General features: G+C 38.2%; 2 protein-coding genes across 2 annotated transcripts; one reads left to right on the top strand and one right to left on the bottom strand.

The window, feature by feature from the left end:
• The first annotated feature begins 298 nt into the window (after positions 1–298).
• Positions 299–10,076, top strand: anpeplb (alanyl (membrane) aminopeptidase-like b). The gene is made up of 21 exons (XM_026927160.3): positions 299–501; positions 590–1,442; positions 2,203–2,342; positions 2,587–2,723; positions 2,949–3,069; positions 3,160–3,314; positions 3,485–3,598; positions 3,784–3,927; positions 4,029–4,094; positions 4,245–4,310; positions 4,999–5,132; positions 6,864–6,943; positions 7,086–7,219; positions 7,344–7,399; positions 7,590–7,737; positions 7,836–7,924; positions 8,003–8,107; positions 8,364–8,531; positions 8,612–8,752; positions 9,048–9,129; positions 9,257–10,076. Exons 2-21 carry the CDS (start codon positions 853–855, stop codon positions 9,413–9,415), a joined length of 2,829 nt encoding a protein of 942 aa, XP_026782961.3. The 5' UTR covers positions 299–501; positions 590–852; the 3' UTR covers positions 9,416–10,076.
• Positions 10,077–10,449: 373 nt separating this feature from the next.
• arpin (actin related protein 2/3 complex inhibitor) lies at positions 10,450–14,134 on the bottom strand. Its single transcript, XM_026927162.3, has 6 exons — positions 13,929–14,134; positions 13,754–13,829; positions 13,183–13,315; positions 11,720–11,926; positions 11,456–11,619; positions 10,450–11,007 (listed from the first exon to the last, which is right to left on the bottom strand). The coding sequence occupies exons 1-6, from the start codon at positions 14,018–14,020 to the stop codon at positions 10,999–11,001; spliced, it is 681 nt and encodes a 226-aa protein (XP_026782963.1). The 5' UTR covers positions 14,021–14,134; the 3' UTR covers positions 10,450–10,998.
• Between the last annotated feature and the right edge of the window lie 68 nt (positions 14,135–14,202).

The raw sequence follows: 14,202 nt of genomic DNA, 5'->3' as shown, positions 1-14,202 counted from the left end.
GAGGAAACATTTAGCCACTGAACAAAGTACAATCCCAAGTAAACTTTGTTCATGAACCATAAAGATATAAATAGTTTCAGGTAATGGTTCTAGAACAACTCATAAGTCTTGTTTTAACAACATTATGATGTGCCTAGACATTTTGTTCAGTGTGACCTTTATATTATTCATATTAGCCTGGATTTCTACTTTTTCTTTGCTTTTCTCTAATGCAGTTAAGAATGTGTAATCCAGGGAGGGGAAAAGGAGCTACGATCTCCTCCCCTTATACTCTTTTCACAGAAACACATGCTACCAATTTGACTTGTGCATGTGTATTAGCTCGGCAGTGGTGGAAGACCCGTGTTACAGAGTTTTAGGAAAACCTACAAAAAACATGTAGCTTTGCTGCCAGTGAGGTCTGAAACAGTAGGACGGCTCATAATTTAGACTTGAACTTAATCTAGAGGGGCACAGGATGGAATCGAATGGCAACCTGTGGAAACGTCACTTGTTTTATAGGTTAGTGCTTGCACTTAGAAAAGGAAACACAAAGCCACACAGCTCTTTTTCATGTCAGAATGTTTTAGTACTTTGATTATGTTTGCAGAGCGAAGCTTCCTTCTTCCCCTTTGTCCTGGACTGGTCTGAGGTGGGCAGAGGTGGAGACAAAATCCTGACAATCAGATGCAAAGTACTTGTTTATTTGATTATCTATGCTAGTTAATGTATAACCCCGATGAAGGCGGTGCCGTTATGCCTTCAGTTGTGAACATTTCCTCGATTTAAGGAAAGGTTCATAGTCTAATTAAAGACTGTGGGCTCCTCACTTAGCTTGGATTCACTTGTTGGAGTTTCTCACATGGGACAGACATGGCTAAAGGAGTGTACATCTCTAAAGCCCTGGCTATTGCCACAGTGGTGCTGACACTTTCTGCGCTTGGTGGCATCATTGTTATGGTCACCATGTACCAGATGGAGATAGCAAGAAAACCACCAAGGCCTCGACCAAGCCCCGTTCCTACTACGCCGATTCCAACGGGACTTCCACCAACTCTGAGACTTCCTGACAATTTGATTCCAGAGAGCTACAAAGTCAACCTTCAACCGTATCTCTACACGAAACTGCCCAATGCCACCGAGCAAGTTTATAAGTTTGAAGGGAACTCAACAGTTAGGTTTAAATGTGTGAAAGACACACGGACTATCATTCTTCATGCCCTGAATCTATTGATAGACCAAGTTATAGTGACCCATGCTAGAACAAGGGAAAATATAGCAGTAGAGAGATACACTTTGCACAATGACTCTCATTTCTTTGAGATCCTGCTTAAGAAACCGTTAGTAGGAAATGGGGACTATTATGAACTTTTCACTAAATTCGAAGGGAAACTGCTTGATGATTTGACTGGTCTTTATACAAGCCAGTACACAGAGAACGTTAATGGTGAAGAAGAGAAAAGGTAAGCATTTTGTAATATTTAAATTGCCTATATATGAAAAGTGTTTGTCCTCTTATTGCCTAAATTAGCGCTTTCTCAGTCCAGTACTATGTGGACTCATAGCTCTGCACAGTTTTAAGTATTCACACCTCTGACCCAGCTCATAAATGACTTAATAATTAGGTAATGGTTTGATCAGATATGTCGGCGGCAGGGAAACCCTGAAGCTGTGTAGGACTATGAGTCCCTAGGGCTGGAGCTGAGAAATCCAGCCACATATCACTTCAGCATAAACACATTGCTACCTGAAAACACTGTCTAAAAAAGTTAATTGTTTATTTAAGCTCCACATTACTATGTGGATGCATTTTGGTTTCTGGCATTTCTTTATAACATGTTGTTTATGAAGCTGAAATCATGTAGTGGTATGTGTGTGTGTCTGTTTGTGTGTGTCCAAAGAGGGAACAGAACACAGAAACTCACACATTCCCTTCCAAATATCAGATTACTCAAAGCCATTTCTTGGCTACGGCAGTATTTATGTTACTGTGTTTATTGTAGAAGGAGCCCCCAACCCTGTTCCTACCCAGTTTTATTGCTTTCTTCTTAACCTATCTCCAAGGAAGTTATCTCAGCTGTAATGCTACAAGCAGAGCGGTTCATCTGAATAGCACATGATTGTACCCATAACTGATGTTCCATGCAACTATTCTTTGAAATGTTTGGATTTCCTGTCTGTTTTTGTACATTTGTGTGTTTTATATAAATATGTTTCCAACAGATTTCTCGTTGCGAGCCAGCTGCAAGCCACAGATGCTAGAAAAGTATTCCCTTGCTTTGATGAACCAGCTATGAAAGCAGTTTTTAATATTACTATTATCCACAGACGTGGCACCAAAGCCCTTTCTAATGGGAGGGAAGGTAAGACACAGAACTGGCTTTGTGATAACAATCAAAATAGGTCTGTGTTGGCAGTTAATATAGGATGATGTCATAGTTTAAAAGATGATCAGTCTTGCTTTGATAATTTGTTAGTTCATGTTAATTACATTGTTTGCCTTGATGTAGTTTGCATTAAAACATGGATTACGAAGGTTAATACAAGCTTAAAATAAAGCACATAAATGACATCAGTGTAAAAATGCTCGTGTTTTGTATTCAACAGACGATTCACAATTTTTTGGTGACGAGTGGATTGCTACAACATTTGCCCCAACACCAAACATGTCAACATATCTCTTGGCTTTCACAGTAAATGAATTTGAATACGAAAGTGATCAACATGATGGGAAGGAAATATTGGTGTGTTTGTGTTTAATAATATTCATTTCTTTTTTTTATTACTACCGCAGCATTAGTTCATTTTGTTTAAAGTCAAGAATTACAGAGAAAAAACAAGATAAATTGTGTGCAACACTCTATAAAACTGTTGATTTTGTTTATACATACTTCTGTACATACTGACATTTACATTCTGGTAATACAAATAGAAATCCATTTTCTAATCTGTTTTCTGTGTGTTACAAGATCTGGGCCCGGCCTGAGGCTGTGACTGCTGGACATGCCAACTACGCAAAGAGTATCACTGGGAAGATTCTGAGCTTTTACGAGATGAAATTTAACCTGAAATATCCATTAAATAAACTAGGTGAGATAAAACGCACGGGTTAAGAAAAGTAAAAACGGAAGTGCCATTTTAGTAATCGGTAACTCACACCATATATGGTTATATTCACAGATCAGATTGCCTTGCCTGACTTCAGTGCAGGTGCTATGGAAAACTGGGGTTTAACGATGTACCGTGAATCAGCTCTGCTGTATGAGGAAGGTGTGTCCTCTTCCTCCGATAAAGAATGGGTTGCCATTGTGATAGCTCATGAGCTGGCACATCAGGTACAATTATTCACTATTTATTCAGATGTAATTTCTTTAATGTTAAAAAGTCTGCATGAGACACTCTGCTTGTACAGCCAGTGGCACATTTTTATGACACTAGATGCATACACACTTTTGAGTTTTTATTTGGATTTATTAATTCATGATCATCGTTGCTGGATATACAGTGGTTTGGAAACCTCGTCACAATGAACTGGTGGAATAACCTGTGGTTGAGTGAGGGATTTGCAACATACATCTCATACCTGGGAGTGGACGACATTGAGCCTACATGGAACATAGTACGTTTCAGACATTTCAAAGAATTGTTGTACACTGACATTTTAATTCACTGCAATCAGATCCTTATTCTGTGATTTCAGATTTTTCCCTGTATGATCCATGATGCTTCAACTAATCCTTTTGTTAACTTTAGCTGCCACACACATCTAGACGTTTACATCTGTGTATGTACTGTTATTTTCAGAGAGATATGTTTGTGCTGAAAGAAATCCAGCCAGTCATGGAGCTGGATTCACTGAATGCTTCACACCCCCTCAGCCTGAGGGAGTCTGAAATTGAGACACCATTTGACATCTTGGGACTCTTTGACAGCATCACCTACAGCAAGGCTGGTTTGATGTCTGCTTATCAGGCTGCCCATAAATTTGAGGGCTCATGTATATATTTACCAGAAATTATTTATGTGTGATTTCTCTGTCCTCTCAATAGGGTGCAGCTGTGCTAAGAATGTTGTCAGCCTACATGGGGGAGGAAAAGTTTTTTGAAGGACTTAAGGTGAGTGGTGTGTGGTGATAGCAAGCCTAGCACACTTTATACAGTTATATATTCTTGCCGTTGTTTTTTTTTTTTTTTTTTTTTTGGACTAACGTCTGAGTTAGCATATAAGCTACAGTTTAATACTGTATTACAAATGCATCATTTTAGAGCTACCTTAGGAACTTCGAGTACAAGACTGCTGACACTGCAGACCTCTGGAAGTGTATGAACGAGGTAAATGTGATGTAGCTACTTACATATGGAAAATAACAAATACTTAATGATAATAAAGGATGAACTGATTTTTGTCCCTGAAATGTGCACATACTAACATACACTCTGTGGCCAACAGTTTGTGGACACCTGACCATCAGACCCATATGTGCTTTTTGAACATCCCATTCCAGATTTAGTCCCTCTTTGCTCTTATAATAACCTCCACTCTTCTGGGAAGGTTTTCCACTAGATTTTGAAACGTGGCTGTGGGGATTTGTGCTCATTCAGCCACAAGTGCTTTTGTGAGAACAGGCACTGATGCTGGGTGAGGAGGCCTGGGGAGCAGTCAGCATTCCATTTCATCCTAACGGTGTTCACTGGGGTTGAGGTCAGGGCTCTGTGCAGGCCACTCGAGTTCTTCCACTCCAATCTCAGCAAACCATGTCTTCATGGACCTCGCTTTGTGCACAGGGGCATTGTCATGTTGGAACATGTTTGGAACCCTTAGTTCCAGTGAAGGGAAATCTTAATGCTACAGCATACAAAGACAATCTATACAGATGTGTGCTACCAACTTTGTGGCAACAGTTTTGGCCCACATATGGCTGTGATGGTCTGCTGTCTACAAACCTTTGGCCATATAGTGTATATATTGTATTAGCATGACTACTCACCACTTAGTAATGCAGTGTATTGTCCTTATCAGGCTACACATGAGGAAATAGAGAGCATCATGACAGCATGGGTCGAGCAAGAGGGCTACCCAGTCCTCAACATAAATACCACCACTGGAGAGATTGCTCAGGAGCAGTTCCTTTTAAAGCGAGCAGGGGACACTGGGTGAGTGCCAAGCCAGACAAGACATTTTTACATCAGTTAGATGTGAAAGGATACACTAACAGTGTGTATGATATCACTCCTTCACTGATGTGTTGACTGTACTATATAGAGCACTATATAGGATACCAAAGAGGGAAACACTAGTGAATTCAGATAAGATTTAATAGTGATGCTCCAGGAAACACTTTGTACAAGACCTGCCATTACATAAACTATATGAATGTTATAAATGGACTAACAGAAATATTCATTCATTCATTCATTCATTCATTCATCTTCAGTAACCACTTTATCCTGGTCAGGATCACAATGGCTCTGAGCCAATCCTGGTAACACTGGGGAGAATTCACCTCAGATGGAAAAAGAGTGCACATCGCTTGTACACTGCATCTTCAGTGCACTGTGGGTAATGCAGTAAAATATGCAGGAAATAATTTAAGATAAGAATTTAGACAAAATTACAAAATGGCTGCATCCCAGAGTGCACTGTATGGTACATAGGGAACAAATTCACACATTGAATAAGTTTGAAGTGCAGATCTTTAAACTATACTGGGGCCTGAAATTGACAATTTAATTAAACTTGTTTTAACCAAGAAAGAAAGAATTTCAAAGTAAAATTTATTTTACTCTCTTTCATTCTGGGCCACCCGGGTACTTTCTTCAGAACTATTGGCGTATTCCTGCTTCTGAGTATAGCACTCTAATCTTTTGTTTCTTGCAAATATGTCTAATCTTGTTACTGTAAAATCTGCAGCATCAGATGAGAGTGTGTTGACATGTTGCTTAGGTGTCAGTAATTCTAGTTTTTGTAAATTATTTTTGCCATAACAGTTAACGGTGTCCCTAGAACAGACACTTGGCCTATTGTTTGAGTCAGCATTGTTATAACTAATATTATACCCTTAATAAGTCTATAAATTCATAACTTCTTATTTGTTAAACATGTCAACTTTCCCAACCATTTACTGTATATTTCTGGGCAATATGGCAAGCTGTGTGTTCTGCCAGGCCCTTTTAGAGTGGGATGATGAACATCGTTTAGGGCTGGAGCATCTTAATCAAGTAATTATAGCCAACAGTGACATGAAGTGTGGCTCACAGGCTATGGAAATACTTCTGGATATTCATTAAGTGAGCAGACCCTGGTGCGGTTTCAGTGGCTGCTTCTCATTCTCAAATCCTGAGGTCCACCTTGGCGGAGAGTGTGGTGAGCGACCTCACCTCAGTAGAGAGCAGAATCAGAACTCTGAACAATTGTTATTCTCAAATGTGGACAGTATCAATACCTTGAGAAAATTTTTATCCTCAACCAATTACAGTATCAACACCTTGAGCAATTCTTACCCTCAATTTTCAGCATTTTCAATCCTCAGTTGGGAACAGTGTTAGAAGCTGAACTTTGAGGGATTCTCATCCTCAGTAAAGAACAGTATCAGCACTCGAGTGGATTTAATTCCCAATAAGGAATCAGTGTTAATAGGAATCACTATTAACACTGTCATACTCAATAAAGTAAGGTATCCTCAATACTCCACTAGTTCCAAAGGAAACCACCCTTGTGGTCCACTCAGTTGTAGAACCATAGTAACCTTCCATTGTTGCGAACCAGTGTGAACTTTATTTTGGAAATGTCATGATTTTTTGTTTTGTTTCTGGAAAAATAGAAAAGCCTTTGCTGTGCTGAATTTGAGGCCTAACTCTCTTATGAAGTTTCTGTTTTCCCCATAGGCTTGAATGGCAGGTTCCAATTATCTATGTGAAATCTGGTTCGGACCTGAAGAAAGACGTACTAAAAGAAAAAGGGCCTGGTAAATTAATTTTTCTTTCTTTCTTTCTTTCTCTCTCTCTCTCTCTCTCTCACCCACACCTTGTCCTTCTCTATGTGTCCAAAAATATAGAAAGGTTCTAGTATGACATAGTACTAATGCCACAAACATGTTGTCTATACAGTGAGAAAGCCTATTTATACAGTCAATGATGATGGATGGCTACTAGTCAATATAAACTGCAGTGGTTATTACAGAGTGAACTATGATGAACAGAACTGGAATAGACTTATTAAGCAACTGGAGAGTGCTTATGATGTGAGTATGCTGATTTCCTCCTTTATTGCAAAAGGTATTGTTGAGATTATAACTGTTGTTCTCACAACCAACAGAGAACAGTCATTTCAGTCCCTCCTGACAGTATGAATGTGCTTCTTCCTAGGCTATCCCACTCATCAACCGAGGCCAGTTAATTGACGACGCATTTAATCTTGCTAGGTAAATATATTTCAGATTTTTTCTGATTATAAATGTATATTGATTTAAAAAAAAGATGGTATTATTTTAGCACAGTTTATATTATCTTTAGCAATCACATATCCTAAGGCACAAAAAAACCTACAATATTCTTCTATTCTTCTAGTACATTTTATATTCATACATGTTCATGTTACCTTGTCTTGTGAAGGGCCAAATACATCAATGTCACATTGGCATTGAGCACAACCAAGTATCTGATAAACGAAACCGAGTATATTCCATGGGAGTCGGCTCTGAAAAATCTGGGCTACTTTATTCTCATGTTTGATCGCTCCGAGGTCTATGGCCCCATGCAGGTGAGTATAACATACACAGGAACCCATGGGCAGAGTGAGAGTGCGCAGACAATCAGAAGTGACTGAGGATTGGTCTTTTATTCCATGCTGTTTTACAGAAATATCTACGAAAGCAAGTTGACCCACTTTACAAGTACTTCCAAGAGTATACTGATAATGCAACTGTTCCAACAAAACTTTCTGACCAGTATGTATCTATTTAGTTTGTCTAAGTTCCTTTAATGTGTTAAAAGCATTGTGTAATCTTATTTTGATCTCTCTGCAGATACAACCAAATAAATGCAATTTCAGTGGCGTGCAGCAATGGTGTTACTGAGTGCACAGACATGGCAACAAAGCTTTTCAATGAGTGGAAAAATGGGATAAATCGGTAAACGAATTTCACATTTTCTGCACTATAGTAACACCAGTGTTTGGGCCTAAATTATTCTGGACTCACATTAAATGTAATCAGCTAATATATTAACATAGCAGGCAATAAGCTAATATATTAATATAATTAATATAACATAAAAATTAATATAATGTTGAAACATATTTAGGTTAATCGTAAGTCTGAGAATATATTAGAACATATTTATCAATTTTACCAACTATTCTTACCAGTTAACTTTTCTCTTGTTAAGGATTCCACCTAACTTAAAGTCCACCATCTACTGCCATGCCATAGCAGCCGGAGATGAGGATGACTGGGATTTTGCATGGAAACAATACGAAAATGCCACAATTGCCACAGAACAAGATGTACTGAGATATGCACTCTCCTGTACCAAAATAATCTGGCTCTTAAACAGGTAAGCATTTTGTGACATCAGGCTCCAGCCTCTGTGGCCACACTTATCCAACACCTATAATGTCATTCATCCCCACCCAGGTACCTTGAGTACACTCTAGACCCTAACAAGATAAGGAAGATGGATGCAGTGTCTACCATAAACTACATTGCCAGGAATGTAGCTGGACAAGCTCTTGCCTGGGATTTCATTCGGGCCCAATGGAGCTACATAAGTCAACTGTGAGTTCGTGGTTTGTTTTTTAATATATGAACTTGTAATTGCTAAAATGAAAATTGCTAAAACCATAATTTGAGGATGAAGTCCAAGCTTGTAGGGTTTGGCTGTCTGCTATTTCCTCTTCACCACTCATACTGTGAAGTCATGAGTTATACAATGCTACCAAAGATTACACACACTTCAGGGATCGAAGGTTAAGTTCAACAGTTAGTGAGTGCTCGGTGTTTTTAAAGTTTGTCCCCTTGGTTACTAGGCAATACAATTATCCACCTGGCTAATACTCATTTCCTCAAACAGGTACGGAGGTGGGATAACATCTGTTGGAAGCTTGATTGATGATGTGACGGAGAGGTTCTCCACAGACTTTGAGCTCCAACAGGTGATATATTGAAAGCCACCCAACAGGGTGACATTAGATTCCTTAAACTCAAATGATACCTTATATTCTGTGGTTCCACCTCAGAATACATGGATTCACCCACACATCTCTAATTGTCTCTGTCTAGCTGAAGCAGTTCCGAAGTGAATTTGATGAAGATGGCCTCGGGCCGACCACACGAGCTCTTGATCAGGCAATTGCGAGGACTGAAGCCAACATTAAATGGGTGAAAGAGAATAAACAGACTGTGTTGAACTGGTTCAGAGAACAGGCACAGGTCCACTGAACATTCGCAGGTCTGCACAACTCAGTATGCATAGTAGAGCCAGAGCAATGAGAAACAGATGTAGAGTAATGGTGTGGTTATAGAGACAACATCCTGTGTTTCACAATGGTTCTTTTCCCCACAAGCAAAGCTGGTTTCATATGGAAATCTCATTATGTTGAATCAGAAGAGAAAACATAAGAGAAGAGGAAAATAAGAAGTATGTAGCTATGCATTTCATCATTTTAAAGAATTTTTTTATACTTTATCAGGAGATAATCTGAATATCATCGTATTGCTTTAAAAATAACCAGAAAATTGCATAGGACTGTGCAATTTTATAGTTATCTATATATTACTGGTGCCAGCTGTTGCCTAATTAACACAAAGTGAAATATAAATAGAAATACATGTTAGTCTCAACATTAACTTATGAGTTCTTAGGAATTTGGTTTAATTTATTGCTTCACTCATGTGTAGTTCTACAACTAAAGAACTGTTTACACAGATGAAGTAACATCTAAGTATGCTACTTACTCAGGCATATTAAGTATTTTAAGTAAATAAATTAATTTACTCAATAGTATATTTTTGAAGTATAGAAACTAGTATATGCTCCTTGCCTACAATCTTTCTATCTGTTCATTTCTGAAATTAATTAAAATATAAAACCTTTGGATTATTTTTATTCTCTTACAACTCAGTTTCCATTTGATTAATATTCATTTGACCTTTTTGTATGCACACTTATTTGCGAGTGTATTGAATCCACATGCCTTGTACCTGCACTTATCAGCCATTGCATCAGGTACACCTTCTATATAAGTGCCCTTTGTAGGTATAAGATTACTCACTGTAACCCATCTGTGACTATATCAGTTGTGTCAGCTGTCCACTCCCTGTTTATCCAAGAAAAGGGCCACCAATAACCAGATATTTTTCCCAGCAAAATCCCAGCAATGCACAAACATCCCAAACAAACATGCCAAGAATGCTCCATAGCCCAAACAACATCTGGTTAGTGGTGATCACATTCCAGTGAACGACTGGTAGAGTGTGGCTGATCATGTGTAGTTTATTAAAAAATTTATTAAAAATTGTTTATTAAAAACTTCAATAAAAATTTTAAAATTGCATTAAGACTGGATTAAATAATTTTTGCAGTTAAATATAGTCTGCTATTCGGATCATAATAAGCTCATACCTTTAATAACTAGAAAGCTGTACACTGATATAATTAATAAAATCATAACATTTTACATAATCTAAATACTAAACCCAAATACTAAAAATTGCATTAAAAATTGTTTATTAAAAACTTCAATAAAAATTTTAAAATTGCATTAAGACTGGATTAAATAATTTTTGCAGTTAAATATAGTCTGCTATTCGGATCATAATAAGGTCATACCTTTAATAACTAGAAAGCTGTACACTCATATAATTAATAAAATCATAACATTTTACACAATCCAAATACTAAACCCAACACACAGACAAAAGACACATCAGAGTTTACAGTATAAAGTATATTTGGGTGTATAAAGTATGTCTGGGTGAGAAAATGCTTGCCACAAGTTTCTGCCAGGTATTCTGGGTACTGGTCAGTCATCCTGGAATAAGAATCAAGCCCAGTGTGAGATTACAAAATTTGAGGAGCTGGAAAACAATGCACAGCCTTATTTATATCAGACAATTTTTTTACTTTACAATACATTAAAGCATCACATATATTTGCATGCAAACCTAACGATGATCAACATTATAGAGCCAAATATTTCATTTAGCATGACAATACAACAAAACCCAATTTTATCATACGTTTTAAGATTACTCCTAATGTGCTATTCCTACTAAGAAAAACAGAACATAAGTAGAAAATTCTAATAGGCCACATTATAAACCACCTAATGCACCTGTTTGGGTTTTTGCTAGAAAAACACACCAGAAAAGACAGTGATCTTTTCTTTGGTTATTCCACAGTAAAAACACAGCCTGACCTTGCGTAGTTGGGCAGGTGTATCACCAGGACAAATACTGTTTGAGTAGTCACTATCTTACCCATTCATCCTCCTCAGCCCCTTCGCCCAGTGCAGCTGGCTTCGCTTTACTCGGAGCATCTGCTTTGTTTGCCATTATTTTGTCTGTCCATGATTCCCCAGCTGCCTCATCTCCTGCAAAATTGCACTTTGTCACTGTGCCAGCATCCAACTTGGCAAAGGAGACTTAAAACACAAAAAGAGAAATAATGCATTGAGAGCTTAATATCCTGTCAGGTTCAGGTTCAACATCACTACTGCAAGACACTGCCAAGGTAACACTCACAGATAAAGGGACCATCTCCTTTAGTCTTTAAACGGATATCCTGACCTATCTCCAGCTCTGTCTTCTCCAGTTCAGCCTCTAAGATCCAGAATGCAAAGGCTTGTTTGGGACAATGCTTCTGTGTGATACTAAGCAGTTCCTTTTTGTTCACGATGCCCGTCAGCTGCTCCTCAGTAAGACGATCTGATTCGCCTTTAGCCTCCAATTCTGTGTAATTAATGTATGACCATACACAAAGTCAAGTGTTTAAATGTTCACGGGTATCATGAGAATTAACATAATCTTGTTGGCGTGAATTGGATAAGTGCCGTTCTTAATGTGGAACCAAGCCACCAAAAGTTCTGCAGTATACATCTGGAACTAATGGGATTTTCTTTTAGAAAAAAATATGATGGAATGTTGGAATCCCTTTCAGACAAATGAAAAAAAAAAAAGTCTTTTGCAGTTCCAGTATCTGTGTATAATTAATCTGGACATGAGGTTACATGATATGCCTTAAAGGGAAGGCCAACTGAAAATGGAGAACCATAATGACTGCAAAGAAAAAACTGTATATTCACCAGCTGCTTTAATAGGAACATCTGTACACCTGCACATTCATGCGATCATCCAATCAGCCAATCGCGTAGCACAAAGCATAAAATCATGCGCTTCAGGTAATGTTCACATCAAACATCAGGATAGGAAAATATGTGATCTCAGTGGCTTTGTACTTGGCATGACTGTTGGTGCCAGATGGGATGGTCTGAGTAGTTCAGAAACTGCTGATCTCCTGTGATTTTCAGGCACAACAGCCTTTAGAGTTTACACTGCATGGTGCAAAAAAAAATCCATGTCTGGCAGTCAGTGTGATCATTTTTCCCCATTCTAGTGTTTGATGTGAACATTAACTGACATGCTTGACCTGTATCTGCATGTCTGTATGCACTGCTTATAATGAGTATACTGCATTCATTCGCTTTCTCGTGGTCAGCGTTGCAGTGGATCTGGATCCAATTATATTGGTCGCAGTTCAGGAGAATTCACTCTGGATGGGACATGCGTCCATTGCCTAGCACCATGCATTTACACATTCACACACTTATTCACAGCTATGGACAAGTGAGCGTAGTTAATCCACCTACATGCATGTTTTTGGAGTGTGGGAGGAAACCGGATAACCGGATGGGGCATGTTGAAACTTCGGTTATAGAAAAGGTGGTGACAATAGTGTCAGTGAATGTCGATTATATTAAAAAGTTTCCTAGTATTGCTTTACCTGTTCAGTTTATTGCTGGATGAGATTGCGGGAGCAGTTATATCAACCCAATTTTTTTTTTTTTTTATTGTACGCATTAGCTTACTGTTGTGCTGTTTGAATCAGTTAGTAGCACATAATCTATTATCTATTAAGTACAAAGGTTAGGCAATTAGACATATACTGGGATTTCACCGTAATTAACTTCTGCAATATAAGTACTTACTGTAGGATGACATAAGATAGCCTTTGTTGACTTTCCTTGTTTCACTGAAGTTGGGCTCAATCTCATTGCCCTTGGAGTCATATTTTCTGTAGTGGATTTGACTTGGCTTGACGTACAGGATGTTATAACGCACCTACAAGGCAAGCAAGCAGTGTTTACACTAAAACTAATGGCAATAATAAAACAACAAACATTTTCAGAGACACTGTAAATTGTAAATCTGTCAAAAAGAATTGAACAAACAAGACTGTGATTCTGAAAGTGTCATTTTCTTCTTCAAAATAGACAAATATTCCAGATATAAAAAGGAAGCATAAGATGATTTCTCCATCAGCTGTGTCTGTGGTTCAGAGTGCTTTGTCCTGCTCCTGTCAGTGATGATCAAACTTATCACCACACTGTAAATTGTAAATCTGGGAAAGGGGTCACTAATTAAAAACAAACAAGTCTGACGTTACACAGAAAGTTTTATATCAGACTCTATGTAAATTTAGAATTTTTTTTTTTTTAATAAATTGTTCAACATGCCAAAGAGGTGACGTCACACGTTCACAGGCTGCTCCTAGCTTACCTTTTTACTGGTGATGTCGGTAAGTGCATGGCGAGACACATCAACAAGAGTTCCCTCTAAAATCACTCCAGGGCCACTGAAACGGATTATCAGTGAGATCAAATTTACTCGCACTGGTTTGTGCAGAACAAGTCACTTAGTCTGCCATTTAGTCTGCTTCCTCTACAGAACTTACCTCTGATAGACAGATGGCTCCCACGAAGAGGACAGTTTCTCGCAATGAACAGGTTTATTTTGTAATACTGCGTTGTCATATATTCGACTCATTTTTGAGGTGTAGCGTGAAAGTTTTTTAAAAAAACAAAACAGAAAAACCTATTGCCGCTTCCTCAATTTACGTCATCAGTAAGCGACAACGTTGCTAATCAGGAAGAGGTGAGGACTAGGAGCTGTAGGTTATGGAATCTGGGAAGAGTCACTGGTGTGGACCAGAACGATTATTGAATATT

The sequence above is a fragment of the Pangasianodon hypophthalmus genome, chromosome 6, assembly GCF_027358585.1.
Source record: "Pangasianodon hypophthalmus isolate fPanHyp1 chromosome 6, fPanHyp1.pri, whole genome shotgun sequence".
NCBI lineage: Eukaryota > Metazoa > Chordata > Actinopteri > Siluriformes > Pangasiidae > Pangasianodon > Pangasianodon hypophthalmus.
This window is presented reverse-complemented; position numbering and strand designations above follow the sequence as displayed.

Excerpts from the sequence above, each read along its gene's own strand:
- anpeplb (XM_026927160.3), top strand. The coding sequence starts at position 853 with ATGGCTAAAGGAGTGTACATCTCTAAAGCCCTGGCTATTGCCACAGTG. Across the intron at positions 1,443-2,202 it reads AATGGTGAAGAAGAGAAAAG|ATTTCTCGTTGCGAGCCAGC; the intron begins GTAAGCATTTTG and ends TGTTTCCAACAG. Across the intron at positions 3,928-4,028 it reads ACAGCATCACCTACAGCAAG|GGTGCAGCTGTGCTAAGAAT; the intron begins GCTGGTTTGATG and ends TCCTCTCAATAG.
- arpin (XM_026927162.3), bottom strand. The coding sequence starts at position 14,020 with ATGAGTCGAATATATGACAACGCAGTATTACAAAATAAACCTGTTCAT. Across the intron at positions 13,316-13,753 it reads CCGACATCACCAGTAAAAAG|GTGCGTTATAACATCCTGTA; the intron begins GTAAGCTAGGAG and ends CTTGCCTTGTAG. Across the intron at positions 11,620-11,719 it reads AGGAGATGGTCCCTTTATCT|TCTCCTTTGCCAAGTTGGAT; the intron begins GTGAGTGTTACC and ends TTGTGTTTTAAG.